Raw genomic sequence first — 26,356 nt, forward strand, 5'->3', positions numbered from 1 at the left:
GAATAGCGACGCCGCAGCCTGCACAGATGATCAAGATTCAAGAACGATGCAAATTGCCGATGAATGCAGAGAGAAGCGAGAAGCTGAAAAAAAAGGCAACATCTGCCTGTTGCGACGAAGACATCACGATGGTCGTTACCAGCCAGGCAGCGAGAAAAGGATATAGAGCTGGCGGGCACAGAAGAAAGTATGCGACAGGCGCGAAAAGTAAGGTTCACCAAATCTGTGACGTTATCCACCCAATAAGGGAATCGAAATAATGTTGCACAGCCACGACGGACCACGTTAACCCATACCTTCAGCGCTCCAACTTTCTCAACGCTGTTCACCGCGACGAGCAACCATGGCGAGAGCGCAGGATAGTTTCACTTTTACGGTCGGAAAGCTCGGTAAGTAACTGGCACTTGACGCGTCCGTAAGGCTCATAATATTGACTCCAGATGCGGGCATGGCTGTAAGTCCAACTTGAAGTTCAGTACGTCACCCAAATATGAAGTGACGCGGTGCAGATCCTTTTGGGCGACCGAGCTCACCTAATAGAGTTTCCATCGGTACTACTTCCTCCTGGAGCAACAACTGGGTCTATAGTCAACATCTCGGTCCACCGGAACGTGGCTCAGGAGCGAAAGCGAGACCATGAGTTCTGGTCGCTTCAAGAAGATATCTTAGAGACGTTTGGAAGTCAGTCGCCTGAGAATCCGCAGCTCGAGGTCAGTAGCACCCACTTTATTTCAGTCTGCCTCGCTCACACCACTATTTTCAGGTCCGTAATGTCACCCAAACCTCTGTCACGCTCGAATGGCCCCCCATTAAGCTCGCTTCCGCGAAGCTACGTTCCCTCGATATATACAAGAACAGCCAACGACTTGCCTCGATTCCTAATGCAGTCACCAACTTCTCCACAAAACTTTCTGGACTCTCGGTAGACACCCAATACACTTTCCAGCTCCTCCTCCGTACTTCCGCAGGAACCTATCCCTCGAACCTCATCCGCGTGCGCACGCACACGATCGCAGATACAAGTGGAATCTCAGTTTGCTTCGCAAATGTCACGGACAGCGTGTTGCTGGAAAACGCAAAGCTTGCTTTGAAAGAGATGCGCGCAAAGTGGAGCGACAAAATTCAAATCGACACGACACATTTCGTGTGCACTACTCCTGCAGTCACGCCTGCAGGTGCGCAACCAGCCGGTGGTGTTGCAGCAGCTCCAGGTGCAGAATATCAACGTGCCTTGCAGTTGAGCATCCCTGTGGTTCAACCGCAGTGGATTTTAGCGTGCCACAGCGAAAAAAAGTACGTATATTCTATTTATGACACTTCTCGTTGACAGTTTTTTTTTGTTCAGAATGGTGCCGATCTCGGGCTACTATCTCGGCGTCACACCGCCCAATTCTGGCTACTCCCAGCGTCCCCAATCGATGTCACAAGCCTCTCTCCCCAGCTCCAGCGCAGCTCACAAAAACTCTGCATCGCGTCAAAGTCTCCCATCAATACGCCGTCCTACACCACCGTCGGCAACCGCGCAAGGGCCGATCAATGAGGAAGAGGACGAAGAGGAACAACCGCCCCCACCGAAACCGTCGTCCTCTGAAATGAAGCACAAGAGCAACGGTACGATGGATAGGAATTTCAAATTTCCAACGTCACCAACTCAAGCTCAAGTAGTTCCGCCCGTACCCTCTCTTCCTACGCAAGCACGTGCTCCGAAGCCCGAGCATGAAGCAGGTTCGAACCGTACGAATGAAGATGACATGACGCCCGTGGCGGTAGTCGTGCCATCTAGTGTAGAAGTTCCTCCCCCTCCTCCGGTGGAGAAAGAGATCCGGAAGAGTTTCGTAGAATCTGAGGATGGTGAGGAGGAAGTTGGCGAGACGGTGGAAATTGATTTGCGGTGAGAATGACAGACTGTTCGTCGTTTACTTAATTTGTTGTGTAGCCTTTGGTGTTTGGAACTTGTATTTTCGCTGCGCTGTGTGCTGAAATGTTCGACGTTTCAGCATATAAATACCATTGATATTTCGTTCTGCATATCATTGTTTCCAGAAAATGCAGAAGAGTCTAATGACGATGGCGAACAGGAAGCGGGATGACGTCACAGTACCACCTCCCAAACCTATCAGATCTAGAATTCGCTGATGCAGTTCCTGTTCCTAGCGTCCCAGCACGACGCAATTGAATTGAAATAGGTAGGCTACTTCTACGAAAAGACTCATTATGTAACATTTTCAATATACCAATCTACTGAATCGCAGAAGCCCATGGAAGATAGAATGAAGCACCCTTAGGCCTTAACGTTTAACCTTGATCGCATACTCATCGATGACGCATAGCTATATGCGTTGGACTCCTATCCTGTTCCTTCCCAGCGGATGAGATTATACCTTTTCTTGGTTTTCGGATGGGCGGGGAATGCAGGGACGTCTGGTTTCATGAGTCTGGGATGAATGGTGGAGCCTGATGGAGGTTGTTGGTATGAAAGTGGACGCTTGTAGACGTGTCTTAAGATGGTGAACTCGTTCTAGTTGTGTCATATGGATGGGGAGAAGATTTACCGATTCCAAATAATCAGATTTCGTGTGGGTAGAGATACAAGATTGCCTCCTAGCAGTCTAGTACAGCGATTAAGTTAGGATGAATACAGATTGTGAATCTCCAGATATAGTGGGATAGTAGCGTACAAAAGAAGGTTATATCGGCTGCCAGCGCCGTACTCGTCAGTGTCATCGCACTGCCTTAAACAAGGGACACATCAGAATAAAGTAGTATAATATGTCATTCATCCCCTCCCGGTCCCATCCACGCCACATACACCTGACCTGACATGCAAGATTTGACTCATACACCCACCCTTCTCTTCTTCACCTCCCTCCCCCTGGTTCGTCCCCTGTCATCACTATCCGACTCACATATACCCTTCTCTCTCTCCTTTTCCCTCCCGCGCTCACGCAGTACACGCACAGAACCGCCTCTCACGATCATTCTCGTGCGCGAAAGACTACGCTCTTCCCGTGCTGCGCTCCGTGTACGTGGTTTACTCTTATCGTCAGCAAGAGGGCGCGTTTTGTCGTCTGCAGTAAGGTGGGTCTTTTGTTCGTCTACAGTAGAGCGTGTTCTTGTGCGTTCTCGAGTAGGACGGATGGGGATGTCTGGTTGTGGGTCGGATTCGGATTCGGCATCTACGGTTGGTGATGCGACGTGGGATTTGTGGAGGTTAGATTTAGGTCTCGGATGGACGAGGGTAACTGAGGATATGAATGAGCCGGATTTGGAGAGGGGTTTGGGTGTAGGCCTGGGCGAGGATGCTTTTGAAGTGGGCTTGGGAGTTGACTTGGGTGAAGCATCGGCATTTGCTTTTGCGATTGCCTTGGCTTTGTCTTTCTTCCTTATGCTGGCACTCAGGTCACTAGAGACGGATACGCTCCGCTTGCGTTTACGGCCGTGACATCCCGTCGCAGCGCAAGAGAATAGTTTATCATCGTGGATGGTAGAATCTGCGCGGAAACGCGCACGTCTGGTGTCTGTCTATATCTGAAATCAGTCTTTGAATTGTAAAGCACGATATAATACTCACTGTGTGTCTTCCCTCATAACACCACCCATCCGGAGGACCCATATCTCCCGTCCCTTCGACACTACTTCCACAGCAGCACCACAGGGTCTCATACGCAGCACGATCGACGAGCGCGCTTTCATCGTCATGTGGAATGCGGCAAGACGTGTCTGTATTTGAAAGTTCAAAGAAAGAGGAGTGGCAGCGCACGCAATGGAGTTGTGGTGGCGGGGAGAGTTCGTGGAAAAATTGGGTAAGGGCAGTGAGTGTACGTGGGGAGGGGGGTATCAGTGGGGGATCAGAGGTCGGGGAGAGGTGGGCGAGGGTGTATGTGTGTAGGGTCTGGGGAGGGACAGAGCGTACGAGGTCATACAAGACGGTTGGGTCTGTCACCTCCGGCTCGGGCTCTGTCTCGGTAGTGGGTGGTGGTGTGGGCGAGAGGGCTAGTGGTGAGTCCGTGTGTGAAAGTGAGGGAGAGGGTGTATGTAGTTGTGCGTTGGGTAATGAATCGGGCTTGCGAGTGAAAAGACTGAAGACCATCGTATAGAACGTTGATCTGAGTCTTTCGGTTAAAATACTTAGGTGGTAGATAATGAAACAAAAGAAGGACGGTAGAAACGATATCTAGACAATATAATCTGCTCCTCGAGGTCAACGCGTGCAGCACACGGGCCACGGCCTGTACACCAAACAATGACAAATATAGCTTGTACCATGCTGTCTGAAACGTGTTTTCTTGCAGAAACTCTATAGGATCACACGATGTGAGACCAGCTGCAATGATTTCCCTTCTGCATCAATGGCTGTGTTTCAAATCCTCGTTGACTCTATAATACCTCAGGTCCCAACTTCTCCCTTGTCCCTCGTCTTTACCTCAGCTGAGCGACGGCCGTTTCAGATATCGGCATTACCGCAGAGATCGCCAAACACCACAATTGCAAACTTTTTGCTGAACATGTAATTGAAAGTGTTCTCATACGGCGGTCCTTAAGCGTGATCGTTTGATTAACCCATATCACACTACACGCTCAAGTGCCGCTGTTATGACCCCGAGCAGTTTTTTTTCCTATTCACGCTACTTTGTCCGCCCTCTCGATCCATTCCTCACGAGTACTTGTCGCTTCCTTTCTCAAATCCATGCTTACATGAATACCTCAGGCTCTCGCTGGTGAAGTGGGCAAGTTGCATTCGACAGTCTACCCAAGTCACTAACGCTAAACCTCTCATTCCTACCCGTAGCTCTCGCGTCCCTGAACATCTCATTTGCATTGGGTGTGTGCGGCTTATGGCGTATTACCTCCAAGGTCAAATGAATTTGAGGTCCTGCGAATAAATGTGTGGGGTCGAGACTTGGGATGTATTTTAACTCGCTAGCGTGAGCGACGCACATGCCATATTTGTTATGACGCAGGCCCGCTGTCCACCATTTTCACCTTATTAACAGTCCTATCAAGGACATTCTCATTCGTTGATTCCCTCCGTTCCCTCCTTGCACGCTCAAGTGCCAGCTATTGATACGACTGCGTCCTCTCATGATGACTTATTGCAAATATATTCAGGGTACCAGAAGAACCTTCACCGTCGACCAGTATCAGCCTTTATGACGTGTAAGTCTCTCTCACCACACTCACCCATGTCTCACATACCTTTATGTAGAATGATGGTATAGCAAAGGTGAGGGTTATTATACGCGGATGAACCCAACTTCATCCGAACTTGCAGCACGAATAAACTTATGCTCCGAACCAGCTCCAGCAGCCAAAGTGCTCTCGAGTAAGTTATCCATCTTCAATACGCCTATCAATATTGATGTGAGGGCTATTGACAGGTCGCGTATTGCTCTTCCGTATGTCCTTGGCCAGTGAGAGTTTCGCTGGCAATGACTCAGGCCATGGCTTCGCCATCAGCGAGGCCTGCTGCTACAGCAACCTACATAATCAGAACGTGCACAACGGTCCGACGAACTTCACGACGCTAGAGCCAAAGGAGGTGCTATGGCTGGACCTGTGCTGAACACGGCGAAAATCATTCGAGACGAGGGGCACGCAAGTGACAAGTTGAAGACAATGTTCATCAGTTTTTTCGAGACACGGCACGAGAACTACATATGGCATGTGGTCATGCGTATTTATGTTGGGAAGCCTAAATGCAACATACATATAGAATTGCGTGTATTAGAACGGAAACACGAACTGGTGGGCCCATCTAGAAGGTCATCGCCATACCAACTGCCATCCTCAATCACTGGAAATCTGATAAACAACAAGTCTTGGAGTTGCCAATCCAAAACATCGAATCCAAAATAATACAACGTTCATTCACAGCTGACTTGAATCAGAGTTTGAAACGATTGATTATCTTCAATTCTAATTGGCAAATCATACATCCATGATGCTAACAACCCCAACAACCAGAGCAGATCAAAGGAAGCCTCGGATCTCCGCTACGAATGTTCCAGGGAACAGAAGCTCGACATGTCACCGGGTGGTTAATACTACGTCTTTGGGTGACGGTCTAATTAAAATTCGGGGGCATGGTCAATCAGGCGAATTGGGTGAACCGTGTATGTCTTCTTCCTATCTGTCGCATGGACCCCTGAAACAATTGCGACCAGGCCCATTGACTGATGTGGAACATTGCGGCGACACGACTTGGACCCGCGAGCCTATTTGTTTAGATTGGCAAGCAGGGTACTTATGATAACCCCTTCATGTTTTGGGCGTCCGGCGAGAGGGTAATCCTTTAAAACACCCCGTCACACACCTCTGCAACTTCGAGCAAGACGCTATCCCCACACACAAAGCCACCTCAACTGTGCTGCAGCTTCACGAAAATGGCAGCGCTTATTCCAAACATCACACCTACTCGAACATTCGAAGATCATGAGGATCGCGTGATCGCACTTGCAGTTTTCCGCGACAGTGATGAACGCATGGTCACGGGCTCGTATGACGGGATGCTTCGTCTATGGAACTTGAAAACAGGTGTAGTGTTGAAGAAGATGGAGGGGCATCGCAGTCGGGTGCGCGCATTGGCTGTTTCACGAGATGGAAAATGGATAGCAAGCGGTGATGAGAGCGGTGATCTCATCGTCTGGCATGGAAACACTGGGGAACCACTCAACCAAGCACTCGATAAAGCTCACAACAGCTGGATATTCTCGCTTGACTTTTCTCCAGATTCCAGGATGCTGGCCAGTGGATCATCTGACACTACCACAAAGCTATGGAATACATCGACGTGGGAGGTGAAACATATACTCAGTTGCAATGGAACTGTCTGCTGCGTTCAGTATTCGCCACGGCCGATAGGCAATTTCCAAGCACTTCTTGCAATTGCAACGCACCACTACGGTGTCCAAATTTACCAGAATGACACTTCAAAGAGATATAATGACGATCTCTACAGTTACCACGGTCGCAATCACACACCACGTTCTCCATACCCCAATCAATTGATGAGAACGATTGGTGAAGGATCCGACTACTCACTCGCTTGGGCGCCCGATGGCTCACGGCTTTTCTCGGGAGGGGACGAGGCAGATCCCACCATACGAGAGTGGGATGCATCGACCTGGCAACAGGTCGGTGCTCCATGGAAGGGTCATTTCAAGAACATCCACGCAATTTCTTTGAACTCTAGCGGCACTCTCCTTGCCTCCGCATCTCATGACAATCGTGTCTGCCTATGGCGACTCTCGGATCGACGAAATATTGACATATTCAAGCACTCTGGAGAGGTGAACTGCGTCACGTTCTCTGCGGATGACAAGCACGTCCTCAGTGGAGGTGTGGATAAAAAGATCTCCGAGTGGCCAACATCCGAGGATGCTTTGCCAGAGGATACTTCACAGGATAGCCTCATGAAGGAGCTGGGGACGCACCAGGTACGTTTGTTTTCATTTTCTCGCCAATTCATCATCTAAGCGTCCTTTTATGTCAAGGCTGAAGCCTACTCTGAGTTCAAGGCACGTTCCCACCTTTGACTCTTATAACGCATTGCGAACATCATTTACGCAGGTCGTCGCTATGAACTCGACAGTACGCAACGCATGCATAACTGGGAACTGGCCTACCGCTACAAAGGTGTTAAATCTAGATATTGAGTCTAATGCCAATTACACCGCATATGCCAATCGCGCATTTGTTATGGCGCGAAAGCGCGACTGGAACCAAGCACTTCAAGACGCAATTCGGGTGAGATTGACTGACCCATCATGACCTACCCACAAAAGTTGACTTTAACGATGGCATAGTCCGTCAGCATTCAGCCATCGTTGGCAGGCCATATATCCAAGGGCATCGCCCTCTGTGGAAAAAAGCAGGTTCTGGCTGCAAGGATATCATTCGACCTCGCATCTATGTTTACCAAAGATTTAAAGACCGATCACTTCCTGTTTTTGATCAAGGCAGGTAATATTTTTTCTCACATATTCCGTGCTTCACTGCAGTTTTTAGACCATTGCGTTGTTCAATGCAAATGAACATCAAGAGGCAATGCTCCGCATCCGAGAGCTGACTGCGTCTCCTAATGTCGATCATGTTGCTTGTCGTATCGTGGAAGTGAGTACCATTCGTTCGCTCATTCCAGATTCATGCGCCGTTATTGATTCCTGTCCTTCGCACACCAGGCCTATCTACGTGTCCAAATGGGAAATATTGCTTTGCAGGGCGCGCGCTACAACGAAGCTGTCGAACATTTCACTGCCGCTGCCAATGCCAGCACTTTCTTTGACAAATCGCCAATTCATTTGACGTACGATGAATTTATCGTAGTACGTTGATATGACTCAACCGACACTTCATTCGTGCTCAACTGCGTGTTTTCCACAGCTCTTTGGCTGGGACCTCAAGTCCTTGTGGAAAACTGCGAACCAGCAACAGTGTTATGCACTCTTTCGAGCAGGTAGTTTTGGAGCAGCCATCGAATCGTATCAGTCGATGATGGATAAGATTGATGAGGATATGAAGGTCGACTTCTGTGCTTGGTTCAATGGTAAGTATTCGGTAACATCTCACTGTCTATGATAATCATCAACTGCGCTTCACTCAGATCTCCAGTAAGATTGAAACGCGCTCTATGCTTCCCATGGAGATGGTGCGCTCGTAACGAGCATAGTTGGAAACACAAATATTCAAGTAGTTTTCATTTGTATCTTCACGGAAGCTGTATTGCTAAAATAGCCCTTGGTGCTCGTGTCACATGATGGATTCACAGCATTGTGTACGTATGAGTTGCCGTAGCCCAAGTCTCTTGCCATATAACGTGGCATTTGGCACATCACAAGCTCAGTGATGCCATCGCCGAATAAACAGTTTGGGGTGCTCAATTCTACTTTCCATGCGATGAAGACTTATATTAAGGACCAGCCTCAGAATTGAGTGGTGCTAATGACTTGTGCCTAAGCAAGTAAATTTGATGGACATTAGGCAGCGGATGATGATAGCGAGCGCTGTGCAATGCACAGGCCCGGGTGCCATGACAAAGGACCGTGGTGGGAAGTACAAAAAGTTGCGGGAACATTCTGTCAATCCGTTACTTTGCTCGCTCTTCTCCCAAGTTACTAGCTTATATGAGGTAACACCAAACTAATCTGGACTGTCAGTGTTGATGAGTTAACGATCAGCTTCAGCAGGCAAAGTGTACCATCACCTTCGAACGAGTTAGGCATCCTTTGAAATCACCATTCATATCAGGCCACAGGATACGAGAAAGCCTCCACGACGGTCCTTCGAATACTTCTTACCCATATTGCGTTACTATGCTCTCTGGCAGATCCATCACAGCTTCGGGATCGTCACGGCCCGTTGTGCCAGTAAAAGGGTGGATTCTAGCACCCGTGTTGTCCATAAAGGGCCACAGATACGATACTCCATCCATATCCTACTTTCCGGATGGGAAACGGATAATCAGCGGGTCACGCGATAGGACCATCTGTGAATGGGACATAGAAGCAGGCAAGGAAATCAAGCAGGTGCGGGCTGTTTGTGAGCGACAGGTACATACTGTGGGGGTATCAAGGGATGGTCGATGGGTTGTCTCTGCAGGTGGGAATTTCATGCGCATCGGGGAACTCAAAGTCCGTGAGGTTGAGACGGGGACCGTGAGAACTTTCGAAGGCCACCAACATGTACTGACAAGTCACGGTATCAACTGCATCGATATCTCTGGGGACAGCACACTACTGGCGAGTGGGTCATTGGATGGTACAATACGGATATGGAGCTTGGAAACATGCAATCTCGTCGCTATTCCATTCAGAAGTCTCAACTGGGTGGTGGGCGCAGTCCGATTCTCGCAAGACTCAAAAAAGCTCGCACTCAAGTCAAATGGGGGGAGGTGCCTCGAAGTGTGGGATATCCAATCACAGAAATTGCTTGTTTGCAGAGGAGGTTACTGGGAACCGGGAGACGTCCCAGCGTTTTGGACTACGAAAGACACAGACATTGTGACCGCATTCAGCTTTGAAGCTGGCGCCCAAATTAAGACGATCTATGCATTTGACGCGTCTACACTGGAGACCACCGGGGCCCCTTTTGCAGGACACACCAAAACCATCACCAGTATAGCACTTTCACTCGATTGTGCTCTCCTCGCCAGTGCTGCTCGGGACCACACCATCAATCTCTGGGCCTTTGAGTCCCGCCAGCTCCTCGCCTCATTTGACAGTCCTTCTATCATTTGTCACCTTATTTTGTCACCCAACTTGCGTCAACTAGTTTGCACGACCGAGGACGACAACGGTATCTACCTATACAACACTCCCCCTGAGATCCTCGCTACCATCCGGCCAGTACCACAAGATAGGGTGCGCAGACTACCCCGAATAGTACTATCGTTCACGTGCTTACATTTTCTTGCAGACCAATTCGTCTAGAAACCTGTTCCTCGCTGATGTACTCATCCCTTCCTTTTCGTTTATACCACTCCATTAACCCCTTTTTGCAGTCTGGCACGCTCTCTCTCACTGCGAATCGATCTACTAGCGATGCCCCACCAAATGCGCAAGAGGTCCTCTCTTCCTACTCTCTACGACCACCTCCCTCTATCAGTTTCGCCCGTCATCGACCAGGGTCCGAATCCTGGATTGACAGACACGCAGAAACCTCTCGCATACAGCCTACCGACATGCGACCGTCTACTGACATAGGGCAGCGGCCTGCTGACATGCAATCGTCACCTGATAAGATGTCGAGGTCACATTGTGAATTAGGATCCCAATCACCGCACCAGGACACACTACAATTCAACGGAGTTCTTCCCCCTCCACCGCAGATACCATCTTCTATAGTAGGCTCAAGGCTACCCCAGTTACCTCCCGACTCTCGCGAGCTCCTTCCCTTCTCTTCCCATACGAATACAGCCTTCCCCGCTTGTAATGAACAGCCTCGCGACCTCCCCCTCGAAGCGATACTCCAAAACCTCACGGGATATGTCACAAAAGACGAAGAATATCCTGTTACTCGTGGCGGGTTTGGGGAGATCTGGAAATGCACCTGCCACATGAGTCGTAGACTAATCAAAGTTTGTTCACTGTTTTTTGTCTGTCCATCTGTCTAAATTAATAATTTGGTAGGTCGCAGTGAAGGCATTGCAAGTGTACGCTGCCGATCAACTTGGTGCCGCAAAGACGAAGAAGATCAAGGTGAGTTTCTTGACAAAACACTGCGTCTATTCCTTATGAGCTGCGACTTCGAAGAGGATAATGCGTGAACTCAGAATATGCGCTGCCCTCAAGCATCCAAATATTCTACCCGTTTATGGTTATACGTATGGGTTTGGCCCATATATAGCGATAGTCAGTCCTTGGGCGGAGAATGGCAATCTATCGGACTATCTGCAGCTCGAGGGCGCGGCCCTTACTCTCGTTAGAAGATTTCAGATCGTAAGTCTCATATTTTATGCAGACCACATATTGATGACAATTTCAGCTCAGGGATATTATATCTGGTCTGCAATATCGTACGTGTTAGTTATTCTCGGTCCTCGACCTGGAGTAGTGATATTGTTCACAGTTCATGCAAACAGTGTCGTCCATGGTGACTTTACTGGGGTAGGTTCGACCCCTTTTCATTAATTTTGATTTGATCGAGACGCGAGTTCTAGCCTAACGTGCTTATTCATGGTGATGGCACTGCGTGCGTCGCTGACTTCGGTCTTTCCTTGATGTATTCGGAAGTTATAAGCGCCTCTCAGGCTTCTTGGACGTCCACGCTGAAAGGAAACATGCGATGGATGGCTCCTGAGCTGCTCGTTGAGCGAGATGATGGATCTCAAGTCCGGCCAAGCGAGCAGAGCGACATGTGTTCATTTGGCGGTATCATGCTGCAGGTACGTCTGGTTTATTTTTTGGCCTCTAATTTCATATCACAGGCTGCACTCGTAGGTCCTCACCAACAAAGCACCCTACTATCACCTCACGAATGATGCTGCCATCATTCTCTGCATAGCCAAGTCGCAAACGCCTTCCCGATCTCGTTATCCCGAGCTCCCTGAACGATACTGGCAGTTCATTGAGAAATGCTGGTCTACCGATCCCCAGGACCGCCCATCGACGGAGGAAGCTGATATGACGATCAGGAATGAATATTACTCGCTATCGAGATCTGGTTGATTCTTGATTTGCATCCAACAGTCTGTTTAACAAAACGAAGCACAGTAACATGGTACTAGTACCTATACTGTAAACGTAGGCTTAATCCCAACATCTCCTGCAATGTGATATGAAAATGCTGTAGTTACTGGTCTGAACCAACTCCAGCAGCCAAAGCACTCTTGAGTAAGTTATCCATCTTCAATACACCCTATCATTCTTAATGTGAGAGCTATTGACAGGTCGCGTATTGCTCTTCCGTATGTACTTGGTCAGCGAGAGTTTTGCTGGCAATGACTCAGACCATGACTTTGGCATCAGCGAGGCCTGCCGCTACAGCAACGTACACAATCAGAACGTGCACAAGTATCCAACGAACTTCACGACACTAGAGCCAAAGGAGGTGCCACGGCGTGTTGTCATCAATGGCTGCACTGTGTTTGGAAATGAATTTTTATTTCCGTCATTCTCATTTCACCCCGCAGACGACTAGAACATTCGCAATGTGGGCATCACCACCTGCGCCACGATTATTTTCCGATGTACCTGTGGTGAACACGGTCTGATCAAAATAATTCGAGACGAGGACAGGCACGTGAGCGACGAGTCGAAGATAATGACCATTAGCGTTTTTCGAGACGCTAAAGCGAATACCGATACTGACGCTGTGCATTTGTGCCATCGACTTATTTGCCCATACCAGTTGAACCATGTTCGATAAGCTCGTCATCGGTATCGGCCACATCTCCAGAGCTTCTTTGTACAAAAGTAGCCTCGAACATCCATGGCACGAGAACTACATATGGTATGTGGTGATATGTATTATGTTGGGAAGCCTAAATGCAACATACATATAGAACTACATGTACTAGAACGGAACACGAACTGGTGGGCCCATCTAGAAGGTCATCGACATACCAACTGCCATCCTCAATCACCGGAAATCTGAGAAACAACATGTCTTGGAGTTGCCGATCCAAAACCCGAATCTTGAAAATAATCCAACATTCAATCACAGCTGACTTGGATCAGAGTTTGAAACGATTGATTATCATCGATGGTAATTGTCATACATCCATGATGCTGACAACCCCAACAACCAGAGCAGATCGAAGGAAGCCTCGGATCTCCGCTACGAACGTTCCAGGGAACAGAAGCTCAACATGTCACCGGGTGGAATACTACGTCTTTGGGTGAAGATCTAATCAAAATTCGAGGGCATGGTCAATCAGGCGAATTGGGTGAACCGTGTATGTCTTCTTCCTATCTGCCGCATGGACCCCTGAAACAATTGCGACCAGGCCCGTTGACTGATGCGGAACATTGCGGCGACACGACTTGGACGCGCGAGTCTATTTGTTTAGATTGGCAAGCAAGGTACTTATGATAACCGCCTCATGTTTTGGGCGTCCGGCGAGAGGGTAATGCTATAAAACAGGTTTAAAACACCTCATCACACGCACCTCTGCAACTTCAAGCAAGACGCTATCCCCCACACTCACAAAGACCACGTCAACCGTGCTGCAGCTTCACTAAAATGGCGGGGCTCATTCCAAACACCACACCCACTCGAACATTCGAAGATCACGAGGATTGCGTGATCGCACTCGCAGTTTTCCGCGGCCATGATGAACGCATGGTCACGGGTTCGTACGATGGGATGCTTCGTCTATGGGACTTGAAAACAGGTGTAGTGTTGAAGAAGATGGAGGGGCACCGCAGTCAGGTGCGGGCATTGGCTATCTCACCAGATGGCCAATGGATAGCAAGTGGTGATGAGAGCGGAGAACTCATCGTCTGGCATGGAAAAACTGGGGAACCACTTAGTCAAGCACTCGATAAAGCTCACAGCAGCTGGATATTTTCGCTTGACTTCTCTTCGGATTCCAGGATGCTGGCCAGTGGATCATCTGACACTACCACGAGGCTATGGGATACATCAACGTGGCAGGTAAAATATACACTGAATTGCGGTGGGACTGTCCACTGCGTTCAGTATTCGCCACGGCCGATAGGCAATTCGCAGGCACTTCTTGCAATTGCAATGAACCATGGTGTCCAAATTTATCAGAAGTATAATGATGGTTACTACAGTCGAGATCGCACACCGCCACCTCCATTCCCCACTCAGTTGATCAGAACGATTGGTGGAGGATCCTAGTACTCACTCGCTTGGGCGCCCGATGGCTCGCGGGTTTTCTCGGGAGGTGACGGGGATGATCCCACCATACGAGAGTGGGATGCATCGACCTGGAAACAGGTCGGTGATCCCTGGAAGGGCCATTTCAAGAATATCAACGCCATTTCTCTGAACTCTAACGGCACTCTCCTTGCCTCCGCATCTTATGACAATCGTGTCTGCCTATGGCGACTCTCAGATCGACGAAATCTTACCACATTCAAGCACTCTGGAGAGGTGAAGTGCGTCACGTTCTCTGCGGATGACAAGCGCATCCTCAGTGGAGGTTTGGATAAAAAGATTTCAGAGTGGCCAACATCCGAGGACGCTTTGCCAGAGGATGCTTCACAGGATGGCCTCATGAAGGAGCTGGGGACGCACCAGGTACGTTCGTTTTTATTTTCCCGTCAATTCATCATCTAAGCATCTTGTTTAGTGTCAAGGCTCAACCTGCTCCGAGTCTAAGTTCAAGGCACGTTCCCACCTTTGACTGTTATAACGCAATGTGAACATGATTTATGCAGGTCGTCGCTATGAACTCGACAGTCCGCAACGCATGCATAGCTAGGAAATGGCCTACCGCTACAAATATGCTAGATCTAGATATTGAGTCTAACGTCCATCATACCGCCTATGCCAATCGCGCATTTGTTATGGCGCGACAAGTGTCACTGGGACCGAGCGCTTCAAGACGCAATCGGGTGAGATTGACTGACCCATCTTGACCTCACAAAAGTTAACTTTGACGATGGAGTAGTCTGTCAGCATTCAGCCATCGTTAGCAGGCCATATCTCAAAGGGCATTGCCCTATGCGGGAAAAAGCAGGGTTCTGGCTGCGAGGATATCATTCGACCTCGCATCTATGTTTACGACCGATTTAAAGACCGATCACTTCCTGTTTTTGATCAAGGCAGGTAATATTTTTTCTCACATACTTCGTGCTTCATTGCTGTTTTCAGACCATTGCGTTGTTCAATGCACATGAACATCAAGAGGCAATGCTGCGTATCCGAGAGCTGGCTGCGTCTCCCTGATGTCGATCCTGTTGCTTGTCGTATCGTAGAAGTGAGTACCATTCGCTCGCTCACGCCGAATTCATTGATTCTTGGCCTTCGTGCACCAGGCCTACCTACGCGTCCAACTGGGAAGTATTGCCTTGCAGGGCGCACGCTACAACGAAGCTGTTGAACATTTCACTGCCGCCGCCAATGCCAGCACTTTCTTTTACAAATCGCCAATTCATTTGACGTACGATGAACTTGTCGTGGTACGCTGATGACTCAACCTAAAATTCATTTGTGCTCAACTGCGTGTCTTCCACAGCTCTTTGGCTGGGACCTCAAGTCCTTGTGGAAAACTGCGAACCAGCAACAGTGTTATGCACTCTTTCTAGCAGGTAGTTTTGGAGCAGCTATCGAATCGTATCAGTCTATGATGGATAAGATTGATGAGGATATGAAGGTCGAGATGTGTGCTTGGTTCACCGGTAAGTATTCGATAACATTTCACTGTCTATGATAATCATCAACTACACTTCACCCAGCTCTCTAGTAAGATCGAAACGCGCTCTATGCTTCCCATGGAGATGGTGCGCTCGTAACGAGCGGTTACTCGTATAGTTGGAAACGCAGATATTCAAGTAGTTTTCATTTGTATCTTGACGGTAGCTGTATTGCTAAAATAGCCCTTGGTGTTCGTATCATATGATGGATCTACAACATTGTGCACGTATGAGCTGCCGTACCCCAAGTCCCCTGCCACATAGTATACATTACAACAAGCTCAGTGACGCCTTCGTCGAATAAACAGTTTGGGGTGCTCAACTCTACATCGTTTCATTTTCCATGTGATCAAGACTTATATTAAGTACCAGCCTAATAATTGAGTGGGGCGAATAACTTGTGCCTAAACAAGCAGATTTGATGGACATGAGGTAGCGGATAACAGCGAACGCTGTGCAATGCACAGGTGGCCGCCGAAGGAGCGTGTTGGGAAGTACAAAAAGTTGCGAGCACATTCCATCAGGAAAAAACAAATTTTGTGGGAGCCTGGTGAGAGCTATGTAGCACTACATAGCTACCATAGTTCTATGTACCTAATGTAGCCGTGACTCAGACTATATAGATCTACAGCGGGCTACAGCAGACTACAGCAGACTACAGCGGACACTTGGAGGCACAATAGTCAAATTGAAGTCTGTAGTCAATAGTAGCTGAGTAGCAACAAAACTAATCAATAGCGGACATGCAGAATGTATCAAGGTCAATAAAGCTATTTAAGTAAAAATCACTTGCGGACTCATAGACATTTGCGCTAGTCCATCCACGGTCAACAGCTTGTCCCATCCTCGGAATAAGATGGCAAGGACGAGCGATTTCATCGATGTGTATCACCGCTGCATTCCGGTGCAGCCGACGAGTTGAACGCGACAATTGGTGCAGGCCAGATGAGCGGTCTGGCTCCCTGAGTGGTGTGAACCACTCAATGTAAGCTAAGGCTCGCGAGTAGGTCCCAAATTGACGCGGCAGAGTGAAAATAACGCGAACCTGTCCCACTCGCATACCTAGTAAAATATTAACATAAATTTTTTGACGGCTCAACAAATAGTTAGTACTCACCTTCTAAAGTGCGCGGCTGAATGCCATTGCTTGTCAGGGCCATATCAAACTTAGCGGGAGATCCAGGCTTGCGTCCACGTCCAGGAAGCACTTCAGGCGTGGCTCTAACACGCCACTGCCTTGGTGATTCACTGATGAGTGGATTAGGCGGAGCAGTGATTACTACCTGTCGAAAAACATCGAAACGGTCTTGCAGACCAGGGGCAATGATAGCGTGCGGCATGTGGTTGCGCAGAAACAACTTAAGGGCTGGGAGGAACATGGATGCACCATGTGCAGTGACGAGGTGCTGAACCGAACGCTGAGGGTATGCAGGCGTTTTAGCGAGAGAGTGGACTGTTTGTTGCTTAGGGAGGATGGGAAGTGTATTGACAGGGACAGTGTTTGGCCCTTCCATTTTTGAGTCCAAGTCCGAGTCATATCCGTGGTCACGAGTGAAATTGGTTGGTGCCGACTGAGACTGTTCCAACAGCCAGTTGAGGTAGGAACCACGCAGGAAGACTGCCTCCTGGCGCTGGAGCCATAAGGCCATCTGTTCTTCATAATCGCGCTTGTTACTGGCGCGATACGCTTCTTTGGCGAAGTCGATGTGCAAACGTTCTGGAAGTTCACTGTTAAAGCCGTCTGTAGCGCCAAACAATAGGATAGACTGAACGTAGTGAGAGAGCTGATGTAATTTGGGAATATTAAAATGGTCGCGAATATCGAGTTGCTGCAAGACGTCCTTGTTGGCGTGAAATATCGCCAGAGTGCTTTCCAGGCCATTGAGGGATTCAGTTGAGTGAACTCGAAGCTGAGCATAGTATGAAAAATCTAGAAGTGCTCGCGCAACTTCTCTCGAAAAGAACACCGTCCGCTGGCGGGCGTGACGCTCGGCTTTCTCCGGTTTCTTTGATGACGTGAGCGAGGAACGTCATCCGCTTCAGTCACGCTTCGACCGTGCTTTCATTCATTTAGGCCCCCGGAACCGTTCGACATAGAGTACTGACCCCCCCATTTCCTTGCTCTAGATCGCAGCGAACACACCCAGCGCCACCTCCGACTCGCAAGGAGGTTTCTCCGTGGGGGGTGCCATTGCCCTGACATTGTTCGTCGTGTCCCTCGGTCTCTTCGTCACCTATCATTGGTGGAGGCTGCACATCCCACTCAAGTCATTTTTCGGCTGGTGCCCTTGTTTTGTCCCGATCCGCACCAACCATCGCAACACCCGCTTCGTGAACTGCCGCTCCACCATCATCATGATGACCCCGATCGTCAGCCATGCAGCCACCAGGGGCACATGCACCACTGCTGCAGCAGACTCGTTCTGCAGCGCTGATGCACGTGCGTTCGAGCAGAGAGCTGAGCTCTCTGTCTCGTCTGATGCCGGGACATCGCAGCCGTCTCAGGCTGCTGGTCCAGGAGATGCTGACCAGTCACTCCCTTTCACGCTTCGTTTCAAACCGGACGGTGAGCCGGAGATCCACTACCTTCCTGTGTGAGTTTCAGTTCCCTCTTTCCCCCTTTTGCTGAATTTAATGGGTGCGGGTAGCTACACGATGACCGTCAAAGCAATGAGGCAGCAATGCCTCCAGCTCAACCTACCTTTGTCAGGCACCAAGGCCATTCTTTGCGAGCGCCTCGAAGGCTTCAGTCGCGACCGAAACTTGTGGGATAGGTATGTGAAACTGTCATCCGTTTCAGCATGCTCACAAGTCATCTCATCTTCAAGCCTCAGGCCTGGGGCCCGCAAAGCTCACAAAGGCCCACGGACAGGTCCAGCAAGCAAGGCCAAGGCACGCCGCACGAAGCAGTCAACACAGCGTCGTGCTGAGTTGCTTGGTGACTGCGAAATGGCCTCTGACCCCACTGCCACCACCCGCTCCAAAGACACTCGCACGATGGCTGAAGTCGCAGCACTGTTGCCTTGGGTGAGTAACTGCTTCTTCCTGCCCCCCTCCTTTCACAATACTGATGCGCTGCATGGGCAGGCTGATGCTATCAATCGTGCATTCCCATATGCGCTGACAGATGGTCAGCTTGCACCAGCTGCGAGCACCCTGCCCTGCCCCACTCCTGCGAGCGCTGGTGCTGATGCGAGCTTGCAAGATGCAATTGTCCAGAGTGTGGGCACAAGGCTCATCAACATTGTCCAAGGTGCCCTCCTCCAGCTGAGTACAGTTCAGGTTGGGCTACCCGAGGCCGAGCCCCAGGATGCGGGCACCTCTGCTGGGTGTACACCAGAAGAACCTGCACCAGCCACGGAGACGAGCACCAAGAGGATGCGAGTTCTCAAGCTTGGGAATGGCACATTGCTGCAAGTGGCTGACGACGAAATCCCAGACCCACCTGCCATCAGTTTTGTCAACGACATCCCTCGGCTCAATGGAATGTGGGATGATTGCACGGAGCATTGGCAGGGCACGTCCATCATCAACATACAAGGCCACCCGATTGCAATCGAGTACTGGCCTTTGCTCTATCGCTATGGCCATGATCAGCAATGGAAAGGTACGAAAAACAAGTGGACTGACTGGTGTGTATGTGCAAGCTTCTCCTAGCTGGCCTTGACTGATCTAATTTGTTGTTTCACAGGACATCGTTGAGCGGTACCGACGAGGCACCCCAGAACAGTTCTGGGCCAGGTTCAGGGCTGCCAATGGTGAGCCTCTGAAGTTCACTGCCATTGTTCACAGGCTTCGCGAAGAGCGCAAGGAAGCAAACTTTGCACTTGTGGAGCAGTGCTCGCGAGGAATATCGCTCAGACTTTTTCTTTACTTACCGAAAAGGAGGTGAGGAGCACACCATGACGAGGCCTGTCTGCGATTGCAAAGAAATATAAGGAACTCATGGTTAGCAACTCGAAAGGAGGTCTGTGATTGATTTGTAGTAGGCTCTACTTGTCGTTACAATGTAAATTTTATCTCGCTAGTATGACCTTATGGACTGTGATATTCATAAACACATTTCCTCAATCAAAGTGTGATCAAAATGTAATCAACACCATTTTCAGCCCCTAGCTGCCAGCCCTACATGCACCAATTTCCCGACTTCTGCTGCAAAAACATGATCAAAAACTTGAGTTGACTTTCATTGTGAATCATTGGCATCAGTCACACATTTCCAATCAAGCCTCCATTCTAAGAATGGAGGCTTGTGATTGGAAATGTGTGACTGATGCCAATGATTCACAATGAAAGTCAACTCAAGTTTTTGATCATGTTTTTGCAGCAGAAGTCGGGAAATTGGTGCATGTAGGGCTGGCAGCTAGGGGCTAAAAACGGTGTTGATTACATTAGGGGCCCTCCCAGAACTTGAACTTAAACCGCTTCGACATCACTCACACTTGTAACTTGGGAATCCATCACACTTACAGTATCTAACTACTAGGTACCACTCAAATTTCATCTCCACTGAACAAAGACCTGCACTGACAGCATTACTACTGCAGTCCAACCTACTATACTAGCTGCCATGTCGACACCGTTCAACGAATACACCAGAGACACAGGCAGCAGCAGTCCTGAGAACTTGAATGTTGAGATTCATGCCGTTGATATCCTCCATTTTGCCCGTCTTGGTTTTGCAGCATCCATCAAACTACTCTCAGAGCAACATGGGTTTACCGAAGGTGTCATTCAGAAGGTGTACAGACAACTAGAAAACTATGCGGAGGCCATGGACATCATTGAGATGATGCGAGACGATGCAGAGGAGCGGGCAGTAACTGAGATTTTGAAAAGACACGAGGGTGACAGTGATGAAGACTTAGAGGAGGATGAGGGTGTCAATGGCCCTAAGGAGAGTAAGGATGCAAAACGAGATCAGGATCAGGACGAAGTCAAAGAAGAGGAGGAGTAAACGAGCATGTTGCACAGTTGCTGTCAATATACATGGAGTGCTGTATACTATCTAGGCTAGAGTCCTTGCTGAAAATTGCTTCATCGTCGCCTCGAACATATAAAATTCAGCCACAAGGGCAGCATCTCCCGCAGTGGGGGCACTTGACAGTGGGAGGTCTATCAGGATTGAAGAAATGCTCCCTTGGCTCAACAGGGTCGTCGTTCGATGAGATGAGATATTTGACTATGGTCAGATTCGAAAATTCGGCACTCCAGCCTCCCCACTCACAGATCTTCCTTAGCGCCCAACGTCTTTCGACATGTAGGTACTGGCAGCCTCCTCGTCGGAATGAGTGGGTGCCATATGGGGCCGGATCGATGCCTATGTCCAGCAAGTTGTTGCGGAAAAGCTCTAAGAATTGTTCGGAGGTCTGTAAGTTCATCAGCAATGTTTCTGGCTACCAGAGCATCACCAAAACTCACCATTGGGGTGTTGGCCTCCGCTATGCGGTCACCTGAGGCTATTTTTCAAAAAACATACCCAGACTTGATCCTCGACTCGGACAGCCAGGCTGCGAGGGCTCTGACAGGGCAGATGTGGGCCTCGTGTGGTGGGAAGGCCCACAAGTGGAAGGGTTTGATATCTGGGTGATAGTTAGTAGATATGAAAACAAAAATCAACCTTGGCACATCACACACCTCCATTCTGATGCGTCTTGCGGAAAGGAAGGTGTAGTGTCACTCCCTTCTCGAACACTCCAAAGTCGTGCACCTGGATCTTGAGGACTTCGTCGAAGCGCAGCATGCACACAAATGCTATGGTGTATGCGGCCTGCAGCAGCCTCCGAGCACGGCCGCCGCCCCAGTGGTGTGAGTTGAGGCGCTCGCCAGGCTGGTAAGGCTGAATAGCCCAGTTTTCATCGAGGTGGTTGTGGTGGTAAAGTTTGAACAGAATGTCCTGTGAGGGGTTGACTATCATTATCCATGACTCGGGAGGCCAGACATTGCTCACCGTTGATATGGAGGGATTGCCAACCATGACACCACCTCCAACATCCGACTCGTGCCACCACATATTTCCAAGCCCCTGGAGCCTACCAAACGCATATGTCATAGAGGCACGCATCTTTTGGGCATGCCCATATGTCCCTCGCTCTTCATTCAATGGCTTCTGCGTGCCATCAAGGTTGATCGAGTCGCACCTTCGAATCATCATCAGCCTGTCCGAGCCAGAGAGTGTGTCACTCACGAGTTCATGATCCAGGCCACTATCAGCCATGGTGTGTCAGCGCGTGGTCTCTTGCAAAAAAAAACCTCATTTTTGCGCAGCAAGTGCAAGCTAGTGAGGAAAGCAACTGCCTGATTCATTAGCCTGCCATAAGTAGTAGTCCACCTTCAGTAATCGTGAGGGTCAAAGAAAATACGAACACGAACCTCCTGTATTCCGAGTCTGTGCCTTCAGTAACACCTTTGGACGCATCCATGAGCATGGACTGGAGCTTTGCGAAGTCAATGGTGCTGTCTGTTGGCCTCGAGAGCACTGATTGAAGGGGCGCATCAACGAGAGTCTCCTGCTCAGCAGTGACATCCTCTGCAATGTCATCCATTTCGAGGCTGCTGGCTGATGTGGATGGAAGGAGACCGCATAGACCTGGAAAGTGTTGAATGGACTCGGGTAGTACGGTAGACATGATGGTTTGAAGGTACGAGGGAGCGCTCACCACGAAACCCCTCTCGAAGATGAATTTGAAATCAAGCCACTTGCCTGGCAGTGCTGGCACGCGGTTGGGTTCGAGAACCTGGGGTTGCGAAGGGGGAAGGGACAAAAAAATAAGTGAGAGCCAAGCCAAGTCTGGACGGTCTGGTGACACACCTGGGACCGTCTTAGCGCTCGCTCGGACAGTCATTTTTGTTGGTGGGCATGCCCTGCTATACCTAGCCTCCCTTGGCTTTGCAGGGAGGCGCACTCGTCCACCAGAGGTTTCTCTGCTGAAAAATGACGGTCTCAGTTGCGTGACATCGTGAAACAAAGCATTCACGAGAAAAGTGACTCACCCAGAAGAGTCCGAACACGCTCGATCGTTGCCGTCATGCAAAGCTGTCCATCAGAGAGTCCCTGGAAGTTCTTACTTAGTGCTGGCGAGATACTTGTATTCAGCAGTGAGCGGAGGAGCCTAAAATCGAAGCACACACCTTTTGTTTTGAAATCGGTTGCTAAAACAGCGCGATCCGCCACGGATCCGATTCTCGAGATCCTTGCAGGGGCAGAAGAAGAGGGAAGGCAGGAGATGACAGCACGAGCCACGAGCATACTCGTGCCACCATATAAAAATGGTGGTACTGGTAGCAGTCACCCTCTTCAAAGTGCCGTTCTCTTCCCAACCAACATCCCTTCCCGTCCCTTCTCCAAGAAAACCAGGCTGGCCAGAAAGCACGATGCCTTCGGTGAGTTGCTCGATTTGTTGTGCCTTCGCCTCCATGATGTCCAGATACCCCCGTGTCATCCGAGTTTCTAGTACGAGAGGTTAGCATTAGCATCAGCGCTGAATGCTCTTAGCGTTCGCAACAAGGCTCACCTTCGTTCTTGATTCTCTCCTTTGTTCCTCCTCCCCGTTGCATGCCGGTGGTCGTGAAGATTCGATTCGAGGGGCAGAGATCCGGTGCCGGAACCAGGGGGGGTGGGTCCTCCGCATCGATCGAGCTGACGGCTCGTGTTGGTATCGGTTCAATCAATAGCTTGATGAGGGCATCAGTCACGAACGGTCACGTCGTGACCGTTCGTGACTCGACCGTCGTTTTTCGCGTTTGAAACGATACTTCTTAGAGGTGCCGCCAATTGTGCTTGATGCCTTGCCACAAGAGGCATATCTGACCTTACTCAGGTTAACTTGTAGCAGCTTAGTAGCTGACACGGACGACGATGCTCGCTTGTTTTTAGATGAATTTTGTTTTGTTGCTCTGTTGCGATTTTGTCCCCTCAAGGCTCCAGTCACGGTGACGTGGAGAGGAGAGGCCTCCTAAAATTTTCAGATTCGAAGTCCTCTCTTCAATCCTACAACCATGACTACGACGGTCGGATTCTTGTCGCTTCCTACAGAGCTCATATGTCACATTCTAATCCTTCTTAACCCCAGGGACATTAGTCGCTGTGCACTGGTTCGCTTTTCCCCATAGTTCCACAATTTTCTCCAGGGCTAATGTTTGATCATGCTAGACATGCAATATCTTGTGGCTTGTGGTCCGGAATTCTGTCTACATTCAATACAAGCTTGAAATTTATGCTCAGGGCTTGACTAGTACTGGGACCGCTACCATGAATTCGACCGGCGTGTCCAAAAAGACTCTGTGTTCGCTCAAGAAATTAGCATCTTTGTGGCGATCCGACTTCCATGCGTCCACTACCTTTGAAACAGTGGTCACTACTGTTGTCACATGGGAACGCATGTTACCGGCGATCCAAGATGTGAAATGTGGGCTTTGGTGGTCACACTCGCTGGACGAATACAAATTCTACATTCAGGGTTGTGGCACGAATCCTACACTCTCCCGGACATGGTCTATTGGTGATGTCGAGGGCTTTTTTACCTTCGACCCTCTGCAGGATCTTATGGTTGTGTGTTCTGAGCCTGATGATGTTGTCACTGTGACCGATGCAAAACAAGATTACCATGTCTGTTGGGTGGAGTTCCGACTGGGTTCATCCCAGTGTCCACATCCAAGTGCTGCGTGCACTTCCTTGGAGTGCAAGCATACCTTTGACTCGGATGCACCTGGCTATTACCGTGCTATTTTGTCACCGCCTGTAATCTGCGGTGATCACGTATTTATCATCCATCACATAGAGGACACGGGTGATCGCCGCCATCCTAAGCCTGTGTCCGGCATGTTCATACAAGTGATCGATTGGAGGAAGGGATATGTGAATAGGGTGAGTTCCCTCTGTTTGTGAAAATTCTGCTACTCAGCATAAGCAGCATTTTTTATGTCAACTGGATTTCTGCGAGTTAGATCTCTTCTATCCAGTGGATGAACAGAAGTTTGTCATCATTGGGCCAGAATCGATATATTTGTACACGTTACAAGGGCTCGATGAGCCGCCTCAGTGCCGAATCATATATCACCTTCCCAAGATCCTCCATCTATCATTATACGACTCGGAAATCATTGTTCATGGCCACCCGTCACTGCATGGCAAAGCAGCACACCCAGGACTCATGCCGAGCTATGTGCCCTCCCTGGAGTCGCAGATTATGGTTGTAGAGTTCCTTCCCAAAGTGGGGAAAGCTATCCTAGTCATCGATATGGCCATCTTCTCTGACACGGCCCTGCGCTCAGATATGCTCGTCGAGATTCCCTGGTCAGATTGGGGACCTCAGTATGCGTGCTACTTTCCGCACCACGAAAGCTACGATATTAGCGTGTTTGGCAGCAAAATGGCTTATGCTCTTCCCCAAGATCATATTCGTGATCCTGGTCAAATACTGGAAGGGCTCTCCAGTGAGGGTTACTTCTATGTGCAAATCTGGGACTTCAATAAACGAGTCATTCCTCGTTCGGAAAGTGTCAACGATCCTGACTCACCGGATCTTCGCATTTGCAAGCCGGGTCAGATGATTGACTCCTTTGGTGAAGACATTTTCTCGAATCGTGCATACATTGCAATGGTCTGTCGTACGCCATTTCCGACAGCTGGCTCCATTATATTCTTGGAACAGTATCGGCTTACTGTGACACGGGTACGCGTTCTTTGTTTGAACACAGGAACGGTCTGATGTGACCACATTGTAGGCTCGGCATCGTGAGATTAGTATCCAGGTCATTTCCCCCATCCAGACAGACGTTGGCCTGGACATTACAGAATAGACAGTTTGGAGCAAAACGGGTGGGACTCAGCGACGCCGATGTAGTTTTATTATGAGCAATATGCGTTGTGTTGGCAAGCAAAATAGTAAATTTGTTTTCGCAGCAAAACAGGCGGGGTATAAGTATTTGCCATCGGGGTTATATGCGACTGCCACAGCGTTGAACATTGAGGTCTGTCATTCTAGAGTTCAATACATAATCAATCTGAGTCGAGTGCTGATGAGCAGTCGGGGAACCAGGACATTGCTGAATGGCGACGAAGAATATCGCAGTGCTTCTATGCCACCGGCTTCCGTCTGCATCATCACCCTGTGTCACATCATGCATCATGCTGTGGGCATGGGTGAGAATATCAGCAGGCAAATGCTTAGATATAGTAGCAACGCAACCTGCATCATGATGACGCTCAATATGAGATAGTTGAAAGCAATAGCATTGGTACTTGCGCTAGTATTATGACTGACTCCAAAAAAGCTGTCCAAACACCGTGGGACCTCCTCATTGTGATCTAGACTTGCATACACATGGCCATGTACCGACGATTCGATTTTTTCGCCATGTAGATAGCAGGAGCAGAATTACATACTTCTGTAGTTCTCACGTGCACGGCTACAATGTCACGGACTCATGAATTCACTTGGCATGAACTGAACTAACTGCTTGGTATCCTGAATCGCATTCAAGAATGGTAACGATATGGAGGATTTGATGTTCCGTGCTGTTCACGAGAG

General features: G+C 49.3%; 8 protein-coding genes across 8 annotated transcripts; 5 read left to right on the forward strand and 3 right to left on the reverse strand.

The window, feature by feature from the left end:
* Nucleotides 1-279: 279 nt before the first annotated feature.
* F5147DRAFT_729278 (uncharacterized protein) lies at nucleotides 280-2,028 on the forward strand. The gene is made up of 5 exons (XM_041439362.1): nucleotides 280-389; nucleotides 441-454; nucleotides 510-710; nucleotides 764-1,293; nucleotides 1,346-2,028. The coding sequence occupies exons 1-5, from the start codon at nucleotides 344-346 to the stop codon at nucleotides 1,893-1,895; spliced, it is 1,341 nt and encodes a 446-aa protein (XP_041284848.1). The 5' UTR covers nucleotides 280-343; the 3' UTR covers nucleotides 1,896-2,028.
* A 519-nt stretch (nucleotides 2,029-2,547) lies between these two features.
* On the reverse strand, nucleotides 2,548-4,232 carry F5147DRAFT_729281 (uncharacterized protein). The gene is made up of 2 exons (XM_041439363.1): nucleotides 3,572-4,232; nucleotides 2,548-3,522 (listed from the first exon to the last, which is right to left on the reverse strand). The coding sequence occupies exons 1-2, from the start codon at nucleotides 4,088-4,090 to the stop codon at nucleotides 2,836-2,838; spliced, it is 1,206 nt and encodes a 401-aa protein (XP_041284849.1). The 5' UTR covers nucleotides 4,091-4,232; the 3' UTR covers nucleotides 2,548-2,835.
* A 6,556-nt stretch (nucleotides 4,233-10,788) lies between these two features.
* F5147DRAFT_644665 (kinase-like protein) lies at nucleotides 10,789-12,280 on the forward strand. The gene is made up of 7 exons (XM_041433147.1): nucleotides 10,789-11,074; nucleotides 11,127-11,195; nucleotides 11,250-11,435; nucleotides 11,482-11,512; nucleotides 11,566-11,603; nucleotides 11,657-11,881; nucleotides 11,937-12,280. Exons 1-7 carry the CDS (start codon nucleotides 11,054-11,056, stop codon nucleotides 12,162-12,164), a joined length of 798 nt encoding a protein of 265 aa, XP_041284850.1. The 5' UTR covers nucleotides 10,789-11,053; the 3' UTR covers nucleotides 12,165-12,280.
* Nucleotides 12,281-16,551: 4,271 nt separating this feature from the next.
* On the reverse strand, nucleotides 16,552-18,065 carry F5147DRAFT_791957 (uncharacterized protein; the record flags this gene model as incomplete). Its single annotated transcript, XM_041443082.1, has 3 exons — nucleotides 16,552-16,886; nucleotides 16,942-17,830; nucleotides 17,931-18,065. 3 exons carry the CDS (start codon nucleotides 18,063-18,065, stop codon nucleotides 16,552-16,554), a joined length of 1,359 nt encoding a protein of 452 aa, XP_041284851.1.
* A 117-nt stretch (nucleotides 18,066-18,182) lies between these two features.
* F5147DRAFT_791964 (uncharacterized protein) lies at nucleotides 18,183-20,781 on the forward strand (the record flags this gene model as incomplete). The annotated part of the gene is made up of 7 exons (XM_041443083.1): nucleotides 18,183-18,418; nucleotides 18,473-18,598; nucleotides 18,659-18,851; nucleotides 18,912-19,460; nucleotides 19,516-19,582; nucleotides 19,617-19,712; nucleotides 20,372-20,781. The coding sequence occupies 7 exons, from the start codon at nucleotides 18,183-18,185 to the stop codon at nucleotides 20,779-20,781; spliced, it is 1,677 nt and encodes a 558-aa protein (XP_041284852.1).
* A 106-nt stretch (nucleotides 20,782-20,887) lies between these two features.
* F5147DRAFT_644670 (uncharacterized protein) lies at nucleotides 20,888-22,034 on the reverse strand (the record flags this gene model as incomplete). The annotated part of the gene is made up of 3 exons (XM_041433148.1): nucleotides 21,462-22,034; nucleotides 21,300-21,406; nucleotides 20,888-21,220 (listed from the first exon to the last, which is right to left on the reverse strand). The coding sequence occupies exons 1-3, from the start codon at nucleotides 21,976-21,978 to the stop codon at nucleotides 20,888-20,890; spliced, it is 957 nt and encodes a 318-aa protein (XP_041284853.1). The 5' UTR covers nucleotides 21,979-22,034.
* A 783-nt stretch (nucleotides 22,035-22,817) lies between these two features.
* On the forward strand, nucleotides 22,818-23,561 carry F5147DRAFT_729329 (uncharacterized protein). Its single transcript, XM_041439364.1, has 3 exons — nucleotides 22,818-22,898; nucleotides 22,956-23,274; nucleotides 23,339-23,561. The coding sequence occupies exons 1-3, from the start codon at nucleotides 22,853-22,855 to the stop codon at nucleotides 23,496-23,498; spliced, it is 525 nt and encodes a 174-aa protein (XP_041284854.1). The 5' UTR covers nucleotides 22,818-22,852; the 3' UTR covers nucleotides 23,499-23,561.
* A 203-nt stretch (nucleotides 23,562-23,764) lies between these two features.
* F5147DRAFT_791977 (uncharacterized protein) lies at nucleotides 23,765-25,625 on the forward strand (the record flags this gene model as incomplete). The annotated part of the gene is made up of 4 exons (XM_041443084.1): nucleotides 23,765-23,918; nucleotides 23,977-24,690; nucleotides 24,737-25,498; nucleotides 25,551-25,625. Exons 1-4 carry the CDS (start codon nucleotides 23,823-23,825, stop codon nucleotides 25,623-25,625), a joined length of 1,647 nt encoding a protein of 548 aa, XP_041284855.1. The 5' UTR covers nucleotides 23,765-23,822.
* Between the last annotated feature and the right edge of the window lie 731 nt (nucleotides 25,626-26,356).

Source organism: Suillus discolor (assembly GCF_016758755.1).
Source record: "Suillus discolor strain FC423 chromosome Unknown F5147scaffold_149, whole genome shotgun sequence".
Classification (NCBI taxonomy): Eukaryota; Fungi; Basidiomycota; class Agaricomycetes; order Boletales; family Suillaceae; genus Suillus; species Suillus discolor.

Bases quoted from the DNA above. Each gene is read 5' to 3' on its own strand.
- F5147DRAFT_729329 (XM_041439364.1), top strand. From the start codon at position 22,853: ATGCAAAGCTGTCCATCAGAGAGTCCCTGGAAGTTCTTACTTAGTG. The intron at 22,899-22,955 runs CTGGCGAGATAC...CGAAGCACACAC, and splicing joins CTGGAAGTTCTTACTTAGTG to CTTTTGTTTTGAAATCGGTT. The intron at 23,275-23,338 runs CTAGTACGAGAG...AACAAGGCTCAC, and splicing joins CCCCCGTGTCATCCGAGTTT to CTTCGTTCTTGATTCTCTCC.
- F5147DRAFT_729281 (XM_041439363.1), bottom strand. From the start codon at position 4,090: ATGGTCTTCAGTCTTTTCACTCGCAAGCCCGATTCATTACCCAACGCA. The intron at 3,523-3,571 runs GTGAGTATTATA...TTTCAGATATAG, and splicing joins GTTATGAGGGAAGACACACA to ACAGACACCAGACGTGCGCG.
- F5147DRAFT_644665 (XM_041433147.1), top strand. From the start codon at position 11,054: ATGAGTCGTAGACTAATCAAA. The intron at 11,075-11,126 runs GTTTGTTCACTG...ATAATTTGGTAG, and splicing joins TGAGTCGTAGACTAATCAAA to GTCGCAGTGAAGGCATTGCA. The intron at 11,604-11,656 runs GTAGGTTCGACC...CGCGAGTTCTAG, and splicing joins TCCATGGTGACTTTACTGGG to CCTAACGTGCTTATTCATGG.
- F5147DRAFT_729278 (XM_041439362.1), top strand. From the start codon at position 344: ATGGCGAGAGCGCAGGATAGTTTCACTTTTACGGTCGGAAAGCTCG. The intron at 711-763 runs GTCAGTAGCACC...CACTATTTTCAG, and splicing joins CTGAGAATCCGCAGCTCGAG to GTCCGTAATGTCACCCAAAC. The intron at 1,294-1,345 runs GTACGTATATTC...TTTTTTGTTCAG, and splicing joins GCGTGCCACAGCGAAAAAAA to AATGGTGCCGATCTCGGGCT.